At 66.8% G+C, this 19,368-nt stretch overlaps 4 protein-coding genes across 4 annotated transcripts; 3 read left to right on the top strand and 1 right to left on the bottom strand.

Annotated features, from left to right (window-relative positions):
* The first annotated feature begins 90 nt into the window (after positions 1–90).
* Positions 91–2,003, top strand: CHLNCDRAFT_31627 (hypothetical protein). Its single transcript, XM_005846718.1, has 6 exons — positions 91–233; positions 527–576; positions 719–846; positions 1,047–1,374; positions 1,546–1,652; positions 1,808–2,003. Exons 1-6 carry the CDS (start codon positions 130–132, stop codon positions 1,829–1,831), a joined length of 741 nt encoding a protein of 246 aa, XP_005846780.1. The 5' UTR covers positions 91–129; the 3' UTR covers positions 1,832–2,003.
* Positions 2,004–5,329: 3,326 nt separating this feature from the next.
* CHLNCDRAFT_24450 (hypothetical protein) lies at positions 5,330–6,444 on the top strand (the record flags this gene model as incomplete). Its single annotated transcript, XM_005846717.1, has 4 exons — positions 5,330–5,449; positions 5,596–5,842; positions 6,042–6,130; positions 6,331–6,444. 4 exons carry the CDS (start codon positions 5,330–5,332, stop codon positions 6,442–6,444), a joined length of 570 nt encoding a protein of 189 aa, XP_005846779.1.
* Positions 6,445–9,136: 2,692 nt separating this feature from the next.
* On the bottom strand, positions 9,137–13,418 carry CHLNCDRAFT_35936 (hypothetical protein; the record flags this gene model as incomplete). Its single annotated transcript, XM_005846574.1, has 13 exons — positions 9,137–9,440; positions 9,580–9,700; positions 9,872–10,061; positions 10,312–10,447; positions 10,628–10,799; positions 10,950–11,105; positions 11,255–11,377; positions 11,620–11,829; positions 11,999–12,082; positions 12,314–12,490; positions 12,622–12,738; positions 12,917–13,048; positions 13,185–13,418. The coding sequence occupies 13 exons, from the start codon at positions 13,416–13,418 to the stop codon at positions 9,214–9,216; spliced, it is 2,079 nt and encodes a 692-aa protein (XP_005846636.1). The 3' UTR covers positions 9,137–9,213.
* Positions 13,419–17,146: 3,728 nt separating this feature from the next.
* On the top strand, positions 17,147–18,832 carry CHLNCDRAFT_24644 (hypothetical protein; the record flags this gene model as incomplete). Its single annotated transcript, XM_005846716.1, has 7 exons — positions 17,147–17,167; positions 17,356–17,399; positions 17,514–17,610; positions 17,795–17,947; positions 18,073–18,182; positions 18,321–18,465; positions 18,659–18,832. The coding sequence occupies 7 exons, from the start codon at positions 17,147–17,149 to the stop codon at positions 18,830–18,832; spliced, it is 744 nt and encodes a 247-aa protein (XP_005846778.1).
* Positions 18,833–19,368: the final 536 nt, after the last annotated feature.

Genomic DNA, 19,368 nt, shown 5'->3' with positions numbered 1-19,368 from the left:
GCATGAAAGCTCCCTGTGCCTGCTGCGGTCTGGCTCAGCACGACAGGATTAGGCCGATCTCATACTTCTGCAGGCCCGCACCAGCGCCGGCAGCAGCCGCAGACCAACGGTAGCCGCTCAGACACCAAAATGGCCGCAGCGATGGCGTCCGCCCTGTCCGCCCGTGTCGGTGTCCGTGTGGCCCGGCCCACCCGCGCCTCCAGCGTGGTTGTGGCGGCTGCTCGCCCCACCTGGTGAGCCAGGGAGGCAGAAAGGCTGGAGTCAGGGGCGCGGGGAGCCAGCGGTCAGCCCAAGCCGGCGGCGGCCCGCCACGTCGCCCTTCCGCCGCTGATCAGCCTGTTCACGTGGAGCACCTGTTCGGCTGGGGCCGCTGGAGTGCTGGATGGCTGCCTGGAGCAGCCGCATGGAGGGCGATACCAGCCAGGCAGAACCCAGAACCAGCAGAAGGATTTCAGTCACCCTCATCTGCGCAGCGCTCCATCTTTTGCCGCTGTGCCGACTGTGCGAGGGTTTTGTTTGTGCGCAGGTACCCTGGTGCCACCCCCCCCAAGCACCTTGATGGCTCCATGCTGGGCGGTGAGCACCCTGATAACACGCAGCAGCAGCCAGGGTGGTGGCGGGGACTGCGGCAGGGGCTTTCCATGCGGCACCAGGTTCAACCTCCCACTCCTCTTTTTTCTCGCCCCGCGTGTGCACCTCCCACTCTTACCGCCCGCAGACTACGGCTTTGACCCCCTGCGCCTGGGCAGCAAGGACAAGGACGTGCTCAAGTACTACCGCGAGGGCGAGCTGACCAACGGCCGCTGGGCCATGGCCGCTGTCGCCGGCATCCTCTTCACCGACCTGGTGAGAGGCTGCGGCTGATGCGGCGCAGGCGGCGGCAACAGCAGCCCCAGGCTGGCTGAGAATCTTGCAGAGCTGCACGGTGTGCTGTGCCTTTGCAGCCGGCCTGGCGTGGCCAGGCTACAGCGTGTCGCCCTTTGCTGATGCTTGGCCCAGCACACCCGCCGACGGTGCCCTGCCTTGACCCGCCCCCTTGCACGCAGGTGGGCCTGGGCCCCTGGTGGGAGGCGGGCGCCAAGGTGGAGTCTTCCTTTGACCTGAAGACCCTGATCATCGTTGAGATCGTGACCTTTGCCATCCTGGAGGGCTTCCGCGCCAAGGCGTACGAGAAGACGGGCGAGACCGGGCTGGGCCCCTTTGCGCCCTTTGACCCCCTCAACATGCGCAGCGACGAGACGCGGCTCAAGGAGCTGAAGAACGGGCGCCTGGCCATGCTGGCCATCCTGGGCTTCAGCAGCCAGGCCGCGGTGCAGGGCAAGGGCCCCATCGAGTGCTTGCAGGCGCACCTGGCCGACCCCGGCCACAACAACAGTGAGTGGGAGGGTTGGGCTGGGAGCACCTTTGGTTCATGCCTTTCCTGGTTCGCGTTTCTGCTCCATGATTGCCGCCATGCCCCAGCCCCGCCACACTTCCACCCCCAGCTTGGCCGCCCGCCTGACCTAGTCCCGGCCGCCTGCTCCCTTCCCACCCGCGTGTGTGCAGTCTTCACCTCGTCTGTGGGCGCGGAGGCCACAGTGGCCGTCATCCTGCTGGCCATGACCCCTTGCCTGATCGAGTCCAAGAACGTGCTGCAGGGCACCGATGAGGATGTGAGGCGCAGCCTGCCCTGCTGGTGCTGTGATGCCCCATGGGCGCCGCTGGGGCGGCGGGGAAAGGCGGCATGGCATGTCTGGGACTGGTGGCCTCCCTGCGCATTCATTCTCCGAACCCCTCCCTGACTGTGTCCCCTGGTGACCTGCTGCAGGAGTTCCGCCCCATCCCCTGGTGAGCAGCTCAGCAGCTTCCCGCCCCGAGCAGTAGGGCGCTGGCTGGCTGCCCGGGTGTGCCAGGGCTCCGCCTCGGGGCGGGCTGTACACAGAGTCGAAAATTTTTATGTCATCTTTTAGGATGAACGGGATGAACTGTTCACCGTGTAGGCCTGTAACTGTTCACAATGCTAATTCCAGCGGCGGCTTGATTCGCGGCGGCTTGTGACATCAGGGTCGGTAGAAGCGGCCTTGCTGGTTTGGTGGCAGCCAGAACCCAAACAACTGTTGGCTGGTGCATGTTTCCTACCTGCTGTCGATAAGTGCCCAATGAACGGGAGGAGGACAGGCCTGCGGCACAGAACGAACCATCCTCCAGCAGTACAGCCGCCGTGCCAGGTAGACTGCGCACTTGCTGCCGCTGGCACAATTCGGCCCTCGCACACTGTGTCATCCCATATGGAGAAGGCTGATCTGCAGCCAGCAGCGCCCGAGGGTGACGAGGGTTCTCGCTTGTCCCTGCTCGATGTGCTGCCACAACCGCTCGTCTCCGCCATCTTTCTGGAGGCGCTTCATCTGCACCTGCACCAGGCGCCCAGTGCCGCGGATGCTCGAGAGGTGCTGCACCACCGGCGGCGGGACCCCAGGCGGTGAGCGGGGCACTTGACATGGCAAAATAAAACACCGATTATGCAGGCATGCACATCTGTTCAGATCACCTTTGCCCACTTTGTGGTATCCAGCCTGCTGTCTGCTGGACCTGCAGGGTGCTGCCGCTGGTGTCTAAAGCCTTCCAGGAAGCCGCCAACGAGGCGCATGGCCTGTGGGCCCGCGTCCAGCTCTCCATGCTGACCCTGATGGCCGGCCGCATGCCCTGCCTCGTGCGCTGGCTGGGCATGCATGCACCCGCCATCCGTGTGCTGGTGCTGTATGGCCGGCCGCTGCCCAGCGTGGAAGTGGCGCTGCGGGAGCATGTGGACCTCGTGGCGGCCGTGGTGCAGCAAATGACTGGCCTGCAGCAACTGGATTTGGCTCGCCCCCTTGGCGCCGCCGTGCTGGCTCGCCTGGAGCCCCGCCGCCTAGCCTGCCTGCGCTCAGTGGGCGTTGACCTGGCAGGCGGCGGCGGCAGCAGGGGCGGCGGCGCAGGCGGCGGGTACGCCGCTCGGCGCAAGCGCGCCAGCGAGGCGGGCGAGGTGGAGCGGGCAACGGCCAACCTGCTTGCACTGCCGGCGCTGTCTGAGCTGCTGGTGCAGTCTTGCCTCGAGGTGAAGCAGGGAGGCAGCTCCTGCGCCCTGCCATGGTTTCCAGGGACCTTGTGCTGCTTGCAGCGTGCCTTCGCCTTGCACTGGCTGCTGCCGTTGCCACCTCCACTGCCCACCCCACCGCTGCGCCTGCAGGCGCGGCTGCTGGTGCGCGACCCCGCGCTGCAGCCGCTGGAGCGCCTGCACTTTGCGGACGTGAGGGACGTGCCGCGCAGCGCCGTGCTGGCCCCGCTGGCCTGCCTGCACAGCCTGACCAGCCTGCGCTTCTCCCAGCGCGACGGCTTCCAGCTGCCCGGCCCGCTGACGGCGCTGAGCCGCCTGGCGCACCTGCACGCCGGGGTGCGCTACAGAGACGACCCGCTGCGGGTGGGGGCCGACCTCGGCTCGCTGCGCAGCCTGCGAGCGCTGTGGCTGCAGCACGCGGCGTTTGATGCGCCCTCTGTCCTGGCTGCGCTGCCTGAGCTGCGCACGCTGGCGCTGGTGGGGGCGGCCGAGGCCTACCCAGCCGTGTTGGCGGCCATGGCGGCCTCCACGCAGCTGCGGGCGCTGCACCTGGAGGCTCACGCCTGGGTGGTGGAGGAGGTGCCGACGGGCACTTGGCAGGCGCTGGCAGAGCTTGGGGCTGGCTGCCTGACACGCCTGGAGCTGCCTTACACTCGCCTGCGGGAGCTGCCGGGCGGCGCATACCTCGGCAGGCTGGAGGTGGGGTGTGGCCTCCTGCTCATGTTGTGTTTGCTTGACCCGTGCTGCCATACCGCACATGACCCAGGGGCGCTTGCTGCTGAGCCTTTATGTCAAGGGTGACCCGACTGCTTGCAGGTGCCAACCTCAGCCAAAACAGTCTGCCAGGCGTGCCGGCGGCGCTTCTGGCAGCCACCAGCCTGCAGTTCTTGAGTCTTGGCCAGCAAGAGAGCTCCCGCCCCGGAGACAGTGCGGCCGACCGAGCGGTGCTGCAAGGGCTTCCGCGCCTGCGGCTGCTGGTCACGAGCTCCGGGCATTACAGCGCGAGCCACCTCTCAGTCGGACTGCGCTCGCCAGCTGAGGCCGCCCACCTGGACCGCGTGAGGGCGGCGCTGCCAGCCGGCGTGCGCGTCACCAACGAGCAGGCAGAGCTGGAGCGGGGGGCAGGGCGGCTGCAGGCGCTGTTCGAGGTCAACTTGCGGCAAGGCAGGCTGTGAGTCTGTAAGGCTTTGGAACGCCATGACTGCTGCATCAGCAGTCATGAATGGAGGATGGCAGGGGGGAGGGAGAGTTGCGCCCGCCGCCGCCCGACGCCCGCCGCCGCCCGACGCCCGACGCCCCACCTGGCACTGCTGCTCCTGCCGCTGCTGCCAAAGCCCCAGGCCAGCGAACCAGCTAAGCTATATATATCATCGGCGAATGCCAGAACAAACGCTGGAGGCCTCCTCCCTGCTGCGGTTCTGGCTCAGCACGAGAGGATTAGGCCGATCTCCAACTTCTGCCTGCGCCCGCACCAGCGCCGGCACACTGTGTTTGCTCACTGGTGTCACCATGGCTGCCTGCCTCTCCTCCTTCGTCGGCACCCGCGTGGGCTTTGCCCAGCGCACCGCTCCCCGCAGCACCCGCAAGTCGGTGGCTGTGTCTGCGGCCGACCGCACTCTGTGGCTGCCGGGTGAGGAGGAAGGGGGTTGTGGCAGCCAAGAAGACGCGATTAGCTGCAGCTGGGGGAGGGGAGGCCTGGCAGCCAGCAGGCCCATCGAGCACCCTGGCAGCCCCCAGCACCCCATACTGCCCTCCAGCATGATCCCGTGTGGCCATCAGAGGGATCGGTTCGCAGCATCGCCGCCCCCAGCTGCGGAGCAGGGCGCAGCAGTCGCGCGCCGCCTTCGTGGCGGTGGCAGTGCAGGGCCACCCACACAAGCCCCACACTCTGCAGCCGCAGGGGCAATCGTTGACTGTCCTTTTGTGGTTTGCTGCCTGCCTGCAGGCATCGCTGCCCCCAAGCACCTGCCGGGCAACCTGGCCGGTGGTGAGTTGTGCTGCGGGCGCTGCCTTGGGCAGGGCAGCCGCAACCATCATGCACCGCGCGTGCCTATTTGTCACTGCCCATGCTCACCGCTTGATCCCTTCCTCCTTTGCAGACAATGGCTTCGGTGAGCGGCAGTGAAAGGGCAGCTGGGCGCAGCAAGGATTTGGCAGCTGGGGTGACAAGAGCGTGTGCGCAGACCGGCAGCCGAGCGCAGAAGCCCAGGCAGATTTGGCGCACCCAGCCTCCCATTAGCAGCAGCAGGCCGATGGATGCAGCCATCCTGCTTGCCTCGTTGTGAGCATGCCCGTGAGAAGTTGAGCCGCGCCTGCTTCTGCCGTTTTGCCCCTGCAGACCCCCTGGGCCTGGGTGTGGACTCGGACCGCCTGAAGGTGCGCCCGTGGCACCTGCCCTCGGTCCTGCCAGCAGCAGTGGAGCCGCGTGCGGTGGGGCCTGATGACGTTGCGAGCTGGCGGCGCCCCTCCCACCGAGCCGCGCGCTGCTGCCGCCCCCCCCCCCCCGCCCCGCCCGCCCGCAGTGGTACACCGAGGCGGAGAAGACCAACGGGCGGTGGGCCATGGCTGCCGTGGCCGGCATCCTGTTCACCGACGTGCTGGGCAAGCCCAAGTGGTTTGAGGCGGGGGCGCAGGAGTACTGGATGGACAACAACGCGCTGCTGGCCATTGAGTTCCTGGTGCTGGGCTTCCTGGAGCTCAAGCGCTTCCAGGGCTGGAAGGAGACCGGCACCTCGGGCTTCCTCAACGCCTTCCCCTTCGACCCCGCCGGTGAGTGTTTCCTGGCGAAAGGTGCTCTACAAACTCTTGTTTCTGTGGAGCGCACGCAGCGCCAGCCGGAGTTGTCTGGTGCTGCGGCGCCACGGGGCGGCACGCATGTCTGGAGGAGAGCGCCGTGGCAGATGCTCTCCTCCAGCAGGCGTCTCACCCGCTGCTCCCGCCCCTGCCTGCCCTGCGCGCGGCGCTGCAGGCATGAACTCCCCCTCCATGGCCACCAAGGAGGTGAAGAACGGCCGCCTCGCCATGGTCGCCTTCATCGGCTTCTGCGTGCAGGCAAGCGTCGCGTTGTCGCAGGGCGTCTGGTGGCGTGGCCAATAAAAACGCAGCCTGCATCAGCATTTTTCACCGTTCACTACTTTGGGGCCAGCAGCCATGTGCTGCTGCTGGCAGCATGCTTGCCGCGGCCCTGCCTGTGCCCTGCCCCCGGCCCACGCCTGCTGCTGACGACGCTGTGCACCCGCTCCGCTCTGTGCCCGCAGGCGCTTGTGACCCGCGAAGGCCCCGTTGAGGCCCTGCAGAGCCACCTGAGCAGCCCCTTTGAGAACAACTTCATCGGCTCCATCGCTGCGCTGCCGTCTGTGATCGGCAAGTGATGATGACGACAGGCTTGGTCGTTTTTGTGCCCCTCGGGGCGGCGCCCATTTAACTGAGAAGAGAAATTGTTCTACCACTGGGGTGTAACACTATCTGTAGCAATCGCGACAGGATAATGTGGAGAGCAGGGGAGAGACAGGGCGGTTGGATCCGGCTGGCGCCACGTGGCGGCAGGGGCCGGCCGCCTGGCAGGATGCCACCCCTTTGCCATTCTGGTCTCTTCCCCTCTGCCACGCTGCTCAATCAGTGGGGCACACTGAGATATCGGCCCCACGTAGTTGCCTCGGAAGCAAAACCGTGGGTGCTCTCCTATCTGAAGCAGTTGCTCTGAGAGCACTAGCTACTGCTCGCAAACCTAGCAGTGTGCACGTGCAACCTTGGACACCGACTGCGGGCACGATGCTGGCCAGCTGGCTAGGGGCTGCACAGCCTGCCAGGTTGCTGCTGTGCCCCCGAGGCCAGCCTGCCACTGCAGCTCGTCGCAGCAGCGCCCTGCACTTGGGCCCGGCTGGCGGCTTCCGGCGGCGCCGGGCAGGTGCGCCTGTGCCCACCCCTGCGCCAACCGCGATGCTGTCGCCAGTGCGAAGCTCTGATGTGGCTCGTATCGTGGTGGCTGGCCTGGGCAGCTACATCAGGCGCCACAAAGCGCAGCTCAGGTGCGCGTCAATCACAGATAGAGTGCACAATGAGCCGCCGGCCAGCCCTCCCCGCCCTAACAGGCGCCAGCTTGCCTCTCCCCACCCACTGTGCAGCTTGCTGGGTGCTGGGGTTGCCGCCGTGGTGGCGCTGCTGCCGCAGCCCAACTTCAGCACGGTCCAGGATGTGGCCAGCCAGGTGCATACTGTGCGTCTTCCCCCTCTGGCTAGGCATCGGTCCAGTCAGCAGGCGCTTTCACAGCCTGTCTCGCCCTGCTGTGCAGGTGGCGCAGCGCCCTGCAGACGTGGCTGTGGAGGCTTGGGCCGCCTGCCTGGTGGCCAGCAATGTGCTGTGCGTGGCGGCCTGCGCGGCGCTGTGCTTCACCACTGCCAGGTGCAGGTTCTCCCTCCCCGGGCTGCGGCAGCAGCTGCCCCCTGCACTGCAAAAGTGTACTGTGCCTGCTGCTGGGCTGACTTCCTGCAGACTACCCGGCGCTTTCTCCTCCTTCCCCGCCACGCAGGTACATAGACGTGCGGCGGGAGCACAGCGATGAGCTGGCAGGCCTGCTGTCCTCCCGCCAGGACACCCTGCACCGCTTCACCACAGACGTGCTGGACCGGCTGAGGGAGCAGGGTGTGGAGTATGAGATGGGCACAGGTGGGCAGGCGGGGCCGGGGGCAGCCGGGGGTGCGAGGAGATGCCTGCAATGGTGGCGAAAAAAGCTTGATGACGCAGCCCTTGCTTGCTCACCTGCTGCTGTCGCCTGCTGCTGCTCCAGTGGGCGCATTCAGGGCTTGGTACCTGGCGCAGCTGGCGGCCACTGACGCCATGCTGCGGCGGCTGCGGGCGGGAGGCGATGCCACCAGCGCCGCCGAGCAGCTGCAGGCAGTGATGGACAGGCTGGGGATGACGGCGGCGGATCTGGCGCGCTTGAGCAGCGGAGAGCTGGCCGCCGGGCACGGTGGGTGACAGGCAGCCAGCCAGGCAGCTGCTACTGGGATGCCTGGAGAGGTCTGGTGTAGTGAGCATGGGCTCTGACGTGTTTCTAACGTCTCCCGCCTGCAGACCGCAGGGGTGGCAGGGTGGCTAATGTGCTGGGCCCCACGCAGAGCATCAGGGTGCGGCGCATGTCTGGCAGTCGGTCCCGCAAGGAGCCCCTTCAAAAGGCACACTCTTGGCCACTCATGCTGTGCTGTGCTGCCCCTGCTTGCCTGCCAGTGCAAGCGCAGCACTGTGCCCTCTGCTCCCTCTGCTCCATCGCTTGGCATGCAACGGCCAGCCATATCCATATCCAGCTGGCTTACTGTGCTTGCTGGGCTGCTGGGCTGGGCCTCGCAGGAGCGGCACATGCTCGAGCGGCTGGTGCGCATGCGCACGCGGGAGGACCACCACCCCGCCTTCCAGGCCTACCTGCGAGAGATGGAGGCGCACCTGGAGCGATCCATGCAGGTGGGGCTGGCGCTCCAGCCTGCTGTGCCCGGCAGCAGCATCGCACGGGCGCAATGGCCCGCTGCTGCATCACTGCCCGGGAGCTCTGGTGCTGTGCTGCGACAAGGATGCAGGCACTGGGTGCGTTGGATGAAGCCGTGCAAGCTGCTTGCTCTGTGCAGGCGCCGGAGGCGGAGGCGGAGGCGCCCTCGCCGGCCGAGGCGGAGGCTGAGCGGGGCGTTGGCGAGCACGGCGCCGGCGGCAGCCCATGCAGCACAGACGACCCGCTTGCTGCCTTTGACGAAGGGGATTGCTCGCATTCTGCCGACAACCCGGAGCTGTCTGATGTGGAGCTTGCGGAGATTGACTGGGAGCTGAGCTTCGATGAGTGGGACGATGCCGGTGGCTCCGACAGCATCGACACCAGCACCGAGTGAATCGGACCCTCTGCCTGTTGACTGCCTTGCCCATACAGCGTACGCGCTGTCCCCCGTGAATGTTGCTTTCCCGATGCTTGCGCTGCCCCTTCCTGATGCTCCTCGCCGTGACAGATGTTTGTCACCACGAGGGCAGTTTCAAGCATTGTGATCCGTCTGCTTTCGTCGCTTCCTGTGCTGTTTGCAATGTGCCCTGTCGAATCATTACAAGCCTGCTGCTGCCGTCAATAAATGCACGCACGCGGCGGCTCGGCAGCGGCGCTCGTGCTAGGCGCCGCCATTGTGCTGCTGGTTGGCGTGCTGCCTGGCAAAGTAGGCCGGCGCCAGCTCGGGCAGCCAGCTGGGCTCCACCACCACTGCGTCCCGCGCGTACTGCCTGGTGGTGCGCACCAGCTCGTTGAACACGATGCACTCGGGCTTGGCGTTCTGGGCGCGCAGCACGGAGGAGGGGTGGATGGCCACCGCCTGCCCGCTGGCAATCACCTTGTAGCTCCCTGCGGCACGCGGCGGATGGGGCTGTCGGGGCGGCCTGGCAGCTTGGGGCTGTTGGCAGGGCGCACCGGCAGGGCATTGGATGGCAGCCTGGCGAGAAGGCGAGCAAGCAGCGCAGGGGGGGTGGGCGGGCACCCTCACCGTCCAGCTGCCGCCTGGCGGCATGCGGGAAGAGGCCCGCCACCAGGGCGCGCCGCAGCACCCGCGTGTCCTCGCCGCACGAAACCAGCGGGATGCCAAGCGCCTGCAGGTGCTCCTTGAGCTGCGCGGCAGCGAGAGGCGGGCACGATCAGGGCCGGCACGTTCTGCGTGTCGCTCCGACGGCCATCTCTGCGCCCATCTACCATCTGCCTCTCGGAGACGGCCTGCCAACACACCATTCCCTTGGAGCAGCGGGCCGCCTCAGCCGCTCCCCTGCTGCCGCCCAGCCCACCTGCGAGTGTATGTCCATCGCTTTGCGCATGGCCCGCGGGTTGACAAAGTGGGCGCGGCACCAGTGCGACCGCTCGTGCCCCTTCCTGCTCACGTCGCTGTACGCCCGGAACACGGCCAGCAGGGTGAGGTGGTCGCCCTCGCGGCACCGGAACTGCTGATGCGCCTCCACCGCCTCCTCCCTCTTGCCCCTGCACGACGCGCACGGCCACAGCCAGCCGGTCAGAGGCATGCCACGGACTAGAAAAGGGGGCAGCTGTCGCTGCAACTGCAGCCCAGCCAGCCGCTCCTGGTCCACCGCCAGACAGCCAGCGAGGCGTCGCACACATACCTCACAACGCCACCACCGTCCCCTCCCATCCCGCACGCCGCCCCGCCCCTCTGCCTCCACCCAAGGGCCCCGCACACGGCCGGGGTTGAGGCCCCCCACCCGCCCCCCACCTGGGCAGGTGGAAGACGACGTCTGTGGACACCATGGCCACCACGGCCACCGCCTCCACGCTGCACCCCATCTCCCCGCTGGCCAGCAGCACCTTGCCGTACATGGGCTCCACCGGCAGCCGCGCCAGCTGGGCGCCTGCAGGGAAAGAAAGAAAGCAGGAAAGGAAGAAAGAAAGGGAGGGATGGACGGTCGGCGGACGGATGCCTACAGTGCAGCAGCGCGCGGCGGCCATTGGCCACGCGGAGCAGCGAGACGCCGCAGTGGCGCCCACGGCGCAGCGGCAGCCCCAGCGGCGGCCTCTGGGGCGGTGCACACCCACGGGCTGCGTGAGGTCCCCCCGCGCGTCCAGCGCCCCCAGCGCCAGCAGCAGCTCCAGCGAGCGCAGCAGGGCGGCGCGGGGTGGCGGGTCCATGAAGTCAAAGCCCACCACGTCGGCCACGCCCAGCGCCTTGAGCTGCAGGGGGCAGGCAGGGGCAGGCAGGTGTGGCTGTGGTGCGCGGCGGTCTGGCGGGGCCAAGGCGGCAGAAGCAGCAGCGGACAAGGCACGGAGATGGAGTGGTCGTGGGCAGCGGGATGACCAGGTGTTGAGCAATGGGGGGCGGAAGCAGGGCCAGCCGGCACCCCTTGCCTGCAGCACCACGGACGCCAGGTTGGTGCGCTGGATCTCGGGCAGCGTGGTGGGGGGCAGCTGCTGGAAGGAGGCCTCGGTGTAGAGGCGGAAGGCCTTGCCGGGGGCCTCCCGGCCCGCGCGCCCGCTGCGCTGCCGCGCCTGCGCCTGCGACACAGGGGTCACCTGCGCGGCGAGCAGGCAGGCCGGACGGGGTGTTGGCGGCGGATGCATGCAGGGGTTGACAGCGCAGAGGCGGCGCCGGCCAAGAAGCCCTCCAGGCACCTACACCCCACCCCACCCCACCCCATGACACGCGCCCGCCCGCCCCTCACCTGCAGGCAGTCTGCTCCCAGGCGCGGGCTGTAGCTGCGCGACTTGACAAAGCCGGTGTCGATGACGTAGCGCACGCCTGAGATGGTGATGGAGGTCTCGGCGATGTTGGTGGACAGGATGACCTGACGAGGGTGGGCAGGGGGTGGGCAGGGAGGGGCAGGCACAAGGGGGGCAAGGGAGGCAGGGCAAAGGTGGGGGAGAGAGGGTGGGAGGGGGGCTCGAGGCACGGAGGCAGGGGACAGAAAGCAGCAGGCTCAGAAAGCAAGCAGCAGGCCCTCACCAGCGGCAGGCAGGGGAAGGCAGCAGCACAAGCGGCGGCGGCGCAGCTTTGCGCATGTGCGGGCCAAGGCCACCGCGCCCCCACCTTGCGCGTGTTGGGCGGCGCAGGCTGGAACACCCTCAGCTGCGCCTCCGGCGGCAGCGCCGCATACATGGGCAGCACCGCCAGCTGCGGGCGGTCGGGGTCGGGCGGCAGCGCCGCCGCCGCCTCGCTGATCAGCCGCTCGCACGACTCGATCTCGTCCTGGCCCGTCAGGAACACCAGGATGTCGCCGGGGCCCTCCTCGCAGTGCACCTGCGGCCGGTGCATGTGTGGGTGTGGGTGGGAGGGGGAGCAGGTAAGTGTGTGCAAGCGCTGGCGCAAGCTGGGTGCGTGCGTGCGAGGCGAGCGGCCAGGGAGGGTCCCACAGGCAGAGAGGACGCGGCAGGTGCGCAGCCTGCTGCATCCCAGCCCGCCGCCACACCTGCAGCGCCGCCGTGATGGCGGCATCCTGGTAGCTGTCCTCCGATACCGCCGTGTACATCACCTGCACAGGGAACTGGCGGCCCTGCAGGTGCAGGGGCGCCGCCAGGTCCGGGAAACAACACGCATGGGCAGGTCAGTCGGAGAGCATGCAGGCAGACACCGGCAGCAGGCGCGGACATGCCGCATGCAATGCATCGGCGTGTAGGGCGGGCGGCGCACACACACACACACACACACACACACACACAGAGGCAACCCTCATGAACACGCACATTCACATCGCAACCTCCCGCCCACCCACCCACCCACCCACCTCCACGTAGGCGGCCTGCGCGCCCTCAAAGTAGCGCGTGAAGGCGGCGGCGTCCAGCGTGGCGCTCATGACCACAAGGCGGAAGTCGGCCGGGCGCTGCCGGCACACCGCCTTGAGCAGCCCAAACAGCACGTCGGTGGCCACCGTGCGCTCGTGCGCCTCGTCCAGCACCACCACCTGTGGCGGGGAGGCAGGGGAGGCGCACCCCGACTGAGCAGGTGTGAGGGGCCGGCGGGCGGGGCGTGGCCGCGTCGCCGTACCAGACAGGACCGCAGCGCCGGGGAGCCGGCTCTGCCACGCCGACACACCTTGTAGCGCTGCAGCAGCGGGTCCACCAGCGCCTCCCGCAGCAGCATGCCGTCTGTGAGGTACTTGATGCGCGTGGCGCCGCTGGTGCGGTCGTCAAAGCGGATGGAGTAGCCGACCTGCGGCGCATCGGGGTGGGTGGCAGCAGCACATCCAGACGGTATGTTATATGTTACAGCCAGCGAATTGACGTGTGGTGTAAGGTGATGGCGGGCCCTATGCTGGGCATCTGGGGAATGAGCCGCGCATCCGCCCCGGCCCTGCCCTCAGCACTGCACCCTCGTTGCCCACCCACACCTTGGCCCCCAGGTCAGTGCCCATCTCATCGGCCACCCGCTGCGCCACTGTCACCGCCGCCACGCGGCGCGGCTGGGTGCAGGCGACTGCTCCGCCCTTGGCGAGGCCGGCATCGTACAGGAAGCGAGGGATCTGCGGGCGGCGAGGCAGGCGGCGGAGAGACAGAGATGCAGGCGTGGTGGAGCGTTGGGGTGCGGTGAGCGCGCCTCTGGCAGCGGCCCATGGCAGGCAAGCACAAGAGCATGCAGGCATTGACACGTGCACCCACCTGGGTGGTCTTGCCGGACCCTGTCTCTCCAATCACGACCAGCACCTGGTTGTCGCGGACCAGCTCCACCAGCCGCTCCCGAGCCGACCAAACCGGCAGCTGCTGCCGCTCCTTGTCCAGGCGCTGGCTGCACAGCAGCAGCAGGCGGCGCGGTCCGCCAACTTTCAGATCGGCCCATGGGGCTGGTTTGAGAGGGTGCAGAGCCTGCTGGCCACTCCCTGAGGGCAGGAACATGCGGCGACGGCAGAACTGCAGCAGCTGTGCTCGCTGCCACACTGCATGCAACCAGCTGCATGCGTAGAACTCACCGCTTTGCTGCCCGCCCCTCCGGCCCCTCCGCGGCAGTGGGCACCGGCTTGCTGGCCCCCATGCCTGCGCCCCGCCGATATGCTGGCTCAGGAATGCAACTGCAAGTGCTCACAATGCGGCTAACATTGCTAAATGCAGATAGGCTGGCAAGCGGGATGTACAGGTGGCGCCGCCGTTTGACCGGCGATCTCACGGGAGGCCGTGAGACAGGTGAATGGAAGACTACTGCTCCTGCATATGGCAGCACTCCCGCCAAATGGTGGGCATTGATTGACAGTCTTGCGAATGGCACCTCCATGGGAGCGGCGGTTTTGGCGGGTGGTGCAGCTGTGTGTCGTGCGTGCCGTGCAGCGAGGCACGATGTAGCCCATCTTACTGAACAAAGTTCTGGTGCCGCCACTCAAGCCAGTTGGACTTGCTTGAATTTCTTGTGTTCACAACATGGCCACTTTTTTGGATGTGACTGACTGCATGGGTGGGAAGGAGGTCAGCTGCAGACAGGTGGGCAGGCTGCTTTGGGCCCTCGAGAGGATCGGGAGGGGAAAGGGCACCATGCCTTGCGTGCCCTCCTGCCTGCTTGCTTCTGCACCTGCAGATGGATATGATGATGGGGCAGCACGGCTGGCGGTCCGCCGGAGGGAGATAAACGTCGCACCATTCTCAGGAGCTGCGCTCGCGGACAGCATGCTTTGCCCGTTAACTGCGTCCACCCTCTTGGAGCCTGGACTAATCCCCCCCGGCACCACTGCCGGTTCCCAGCGCCAGATCAGACCAGCCATTCGGCAGTTCCACTCCAGATATTGTTACAGTAGAGGATGGTGAAAAAAGCGCAGAGCGGGCCATGCAGGCGGTCTGAGCTGGCGCCTGAGTTGTCATCGCCCTGGTCCCCAGAGTTCTTGCAACATTGCATTCACAGCATCAGCTCAATCTTGCAGCCTGCAGCAGAGGTGAGACAGCGGAGTTCGGCGGCGATGGGCCGGTTTCTGCCTCCTGCAGCCCTCCAGGCCGAGCTTGCACGTGCTTCCAAGCACCTGGATACTGCCACAGCGGAGCACGAGGTGCGGATTGTTGGGCGATCACCACTCGGGAAGTCGTTCTGAGGTTCAGCCGCACTGCTTCATACACGCATGCATCTTGCCTCAAGCACCGCTGCCAATTCCTTGCCCCACCGGTGCAATGCTTTGCCGCCGCCGTCACCGCCGCCGCTGCCTTTGGTGCACCCAGCAGAAAGCGGTGGTGGCGCTTGTGAGAGCTCAGGCTCTCGTGGACCACAGCCGGAATGGCGCTGCTGCCAAGCAGGCGGCGCGTGATGCGGCAAGTGGCCACAAGGCGGATGTGGAGTTGGAGATGCAGGTGCGCAGCACACCGCTCACGCGGAGCAGCACGGCAGCCGTGCCGCCATGAAGGCATTCCCACCACCTGGCTTCACACGCCCTGTTGCCGAGGGCGTGCATGTGTGCAGGCTGCCAAGTACTTTGCCGAATACTTTGCCAGCGCCTGGGAGCGCAAGGAGGCGGAGGTGGCGGCAGCCGCGGCGGCGCTGCACCGCTCCGAGGTATGGGCGCGTGCCAGGCACATGCAGGTCGGCCTTGCGCTATGCTGATGCACACCTTGATGGCTTCCCGTGCCCCTGCTCCGCCCGGCGTTTGGCTGCAGGTGGAGCTGAAGCAGGCCAACTCGGCGGCGGAGGCTGTGCGCAAGCAGACGGCGGGGGTGGTTGAGGCCAAGGAGGATGCCGACTCCCTGCTGGCCGCTGCCTCCACCACCTATGAGCGGATAAAGCGCAAGGTGGATGAGGCAGAGGCAAAGGCGCGGGAGGCGGCGGAGCGGCAGGAGCGCGAGGAAACAGAGCGGCGGGAGGCAGAGGCTAGAGCGTTGCAGGCGGCGGCCGCGGCGGCGGCAGCCAAGGCGGCGGCAGCCTCTGGGGGCGGGGCGATCGAGGCAGCGGCGGTGCTGGTGGCTGGGCTCATGGCACCCGTGGGCCAGTCGTTTCCTGAGGTGCCCACAGCGCCAGCACTGGTGCCAGCACCAGCACTAGCAGCAGCAGATGGCGGTGCAGCGCCGGCAGCACCAGCACCTGCCGACAGCGACCAGGATGGCAGCAAGCGCAGCAGGAGCAGGAGCCGCAGCAGGAGCCGGGACAGGCGCAAGCAGCGGCGGCGCAGCAGGAGCAAGAGCCGCAGCAGGAGCAGGGACCGGGAGAGGCGGCGCAGCGGCAAGGCAAGGAGCAAATCGCGCAGCAGGAGCAGGGACCGGGAGAGGCGGCGCAGCGGCAAGGACAGGAGCCGCAGCAGGAGCAGGGACAGGCGGCGCAGCGGAGGCAGCAAGCGCAGCGAGCGCCGGGACAGCTCGCCGGTAGGGCGCAGCAGCCGGGGCGCACGCGGCCGCAGCCGCAGCCCGACGCAGCAGAATGGCAAGGAGCAGCAGAAGCAGGAGCCGCCGAGGCGGCGCAGCAGCAGGAGCCCTGGCGGGCAGAAGAGCCCACGCCTAGCGAACATCCGTGTTCCACGCGGGTGAGGGGCAGCTGGAGGGCTGGGAAGTATGCAAGCATGCACCTGCTGCTTTGCTCCTACGACCACCAGCATATCGTGGAGCTGCCTGCTGGTCCCGCCCCTCCGCCTGCAGGCTCCAGCGGCAGTTTGAGGATGCGCTGCGCAGCTGCCTGGAGTCCAAGCCCCTGCCCTTCAATGTGTCCTTCATCAATGACAGGCAGGCAGGGGAGGTCAGGGCTCCACACATCACAACTGTGCAGTGCAATGGTCTGCTGCATGCGTAGAGCACGTCCGGGCAGCACTGCTGTGTGAAAGCGGCTTGCTTCCGCATGGTACAGCTGGCTGACTTCGTCTCATTGCTGTGTGCTGCAGGATGAAGCGGCAGGAGCCCCGCTGGAACGCACAGTCAGAGCTGGGTGAGTGCAGCTGGCAGCGCATCGGCCAGCAGCTGAATCGCCATACGGCACCCGTGAACCGTCAGTGCCAGCCTAGCTGGCCTGGCCGGCCGCCGATTCCTCTCGATCTCCTTGCACTGCTTGCTTGCAGGCTGCTCCTTCTCCCAGATGTGCCAGGTCATGCAGCGCGATGGCCTTCTGCAACTGAAGCGGCAGGGCGACACATGGGAGGTGGCGAGCAGCAAGCTGGAGCAGCAAGTGCGCCCCCGGCGGTCGCCGCCAGACGCAGCGGAGCGAGCGGGCACTGCCGGCGAGCGATGGATCATGGGCTGAACCCAGCTAGTACAACCATTGTGCCCCAAAAGCTGTAGCCCCGAATGTGTAAAAGCTCTGTCTCTGGGGGAGCAGGTGGTTGACAGAGGGTGCCAATGGGTCTGGGCCAGCTTGTGGGAGCTTGCTGGGGAGGAGAGTGTGAGGCCCTGCTAGAGGATCACTGGACAATAGCTGGACAATAGCTGTGCATCAGGCTTGTTGCCATGGTGCATGCCTTCAGCTCTGCTCATGTACGGTGGCGGGGTCTGGCGGCGACGGCTGCTCGGTGGCGTGACGTGGCCGCAGCGCAGCATGAAGACCGATCATCCGTGTACCTTCTCGTGCTGCTTCATGCTTCTCCATCCACTCGCCAGCAATAGCTGCAAGCTTCAAGACTTACTCTAGCAGCAGCCCACACTTGTGATCGAGCCTTGCCAGGGCGCCGCAGCTCATCATGGCGCGGCGATATGATAGCGTGAGCACGATACGGGACACCAGGAGGCTGGGCGGGCGGGGCGGGGGGTACACACGCCTGTGACACTGATCGGCGGCACAGACAGTCACCGTGGGACCCCTGTGGTCTGGACGAATGTCTATTTTGCTGCTGCGCTGTGCCACCTCGCCGATGGCCTCTTGCCACTGCCCACCCCCCCGCTGCCGCAGAGGACGACAATATTCAGCCCAGAGGGCCGGCTATACCAAGTAGAGTGAGCGACACAGCCGGGCGATGATGCGGGGGCTGTGGGCTGCGCGAGGGGGGGCGGTGGCGGAGCCCGCTCGCGTCACACACTTGCTTGCCCGCTCCCGCATCCTGGTTGCAGGTATGCCATGGAGGCCATCTCCAATGCCGGCTCCTGCGTGGGCATCCTAGCAAAGGACGGCGTGGTGCTGGCGGCAGAGAAGCGCATCACCAGCAAGGTAGCCGCGCTGGCAAGCCGCGCCGCCTGGCAGCACATGGCTCACGCCAGGGAGACAAGACCATGGATTCGATTGTGCTGGTGCTCAGGCAGGGAGCTCGCAGCACACCATCCCGCTCCCGCCCAGCCGCCTGCCTTCACGTCACCCGCCGCATCCCGCCCCTGTGCCCTGCCCCCTGCCGCAGCTGCTGGACACGCAGGCTGTGGGGGTGCGGCGGGAGAAGATGTATCGGCTGGACGATCACATCGCGTGCGCGGTGGCGGGCATCACCGCCGACGCAAACATCCTGGTCAACACGTGCCGCCTGCAGGCTCAGCGACACCTCTTCACCTACCAGGTGTGCACGCGCACAGGGTGTGCGCACCCCTGCGGGTGGCTGGGGAGCCGCATTGAGCGCATCGAACAGCTCACCTGCCCTGCCCACCCGCCCTCGTGTGTGCGCCCCCTGCGTGTGCACCGCAGGAGCCCATGCCCGTGGACCAGCTGGTGCGGGGGCTGTGCGACACCAAGCAGGGCTACACGCAGTACGGCGGCCTGCGCCCCTTTGGTGTCTCCCTGCTCTACGCGGGCTGGTGAGCCTGGCGGGCCCGTGGCCCGCCGGCCGGCTGCTGCTGCGTGAACCGCTCTGGTCTGGATGCAAGCTGGCAGGCCTGCCTAGCCTCTGGCCGTCCCCCCGCCAAAATCTTCTCCCATTTGTTTGCCCACCGCAGGGACAAGCAGCGCGGCTTCCAGCTGTACCAGAGCGACCCCAGCGGCAACTACGGCGGCTGGAAGGCGACCGCCATTGGCGCCAACCACCAGGCCGCCACCAATGTGCTGCAGGGAGACTACAAGGACGAGCTGAGCCTGGAGGAGGTGCGGGGCGGGGTGGCGTATGTGTGGCGTGTGGTGGTTGTGATGGGCCCGCCCCTTCGACGCTGCACTAGCTGGATGTTTGTTGCCACATGCAATCCACGCAATCAATAGCGATGTTTGTGCATCTGGTACCGCTTCGAAAACGGCTTGCCATAACACTGCCTGCCTGTTTGCCCCCCACCCTCCCCACCAGGCCACCAAGCTGGTGATCAAGGTGCTGAGCAAGACGATGGACAGCACAACGCTGAGCCCAGACAAGGTGGAGCTCATCACGTTGTCACGGGACGACGAGGCGGGCAAGGTGTGCGCATGCATGGCTGGGGCGGGTCGTGGGGCCGCCTCGCCATGCGTCTGCATCTGTGGCTGATCCTCAGAATGCGTGCGTCAGGTCCGGCGGCGGAAGGTCTGCCTCTGTGGAGACTTGCTCGGTTCCACAGGCTGCTTCTGTGCTGTTTTCCCCACGGCTTGTTCTCACCCTGTCTGTTCCCCTGCTGCCTCTGCCCACAGATCATCTACAAGGTGTATGAGCCGTCTGACCTGAAGCCGGTGCTCGATGCGGTGAATGCGGAGCAGACAGAGGAGAAGAAGAAGGAGCAGGGCAAGTGAAGATGCTCAGCACCGGCTGGGCCCGCCCTCAACAGTGCACTCCAATTAACGCTGCTCCGGCTCGTTGGTTACACGTTGGGGGCTTGTACAGTAAAAAGGAATGCAGGCAGGCTCAGAGCAACCAGCAGGGATCCAGGCAGGAGCTGATAAGAGGCCTTCCCCATCTATGCCACCCGATGCTGCTCCCCGGTCAGCCGGTTGTGGTGACCTGCAAGCAACAGCATGGAGTCAGCAGCAGCCAGAGCGCCTGGCCTGGCCCCCGAATCCACAGCCACGGGCCAGGCGCACGGCTGCCAT

This window comes from Chlorella variabilis, assembly GCF_000147415.1.
Source record: "Chlorella variabilis unplaced genomic scaffold CHLNCscaffold_13, whole genome shotgun sequence".
NCBI classification, from domain to species: domain Eukaryota; kingdom Viridiplantae; phylum Chlorophyta; class Trebouxiophyceae; order Chlorellales; family Chlorellaceae; genus Chlorella; species Chlorella variabilis.
The sequence above is the reverse complement of the archived record's forward strand: the minus strand, read 5'-3'. Positions and strand labels throughout refer to the sequence as shown.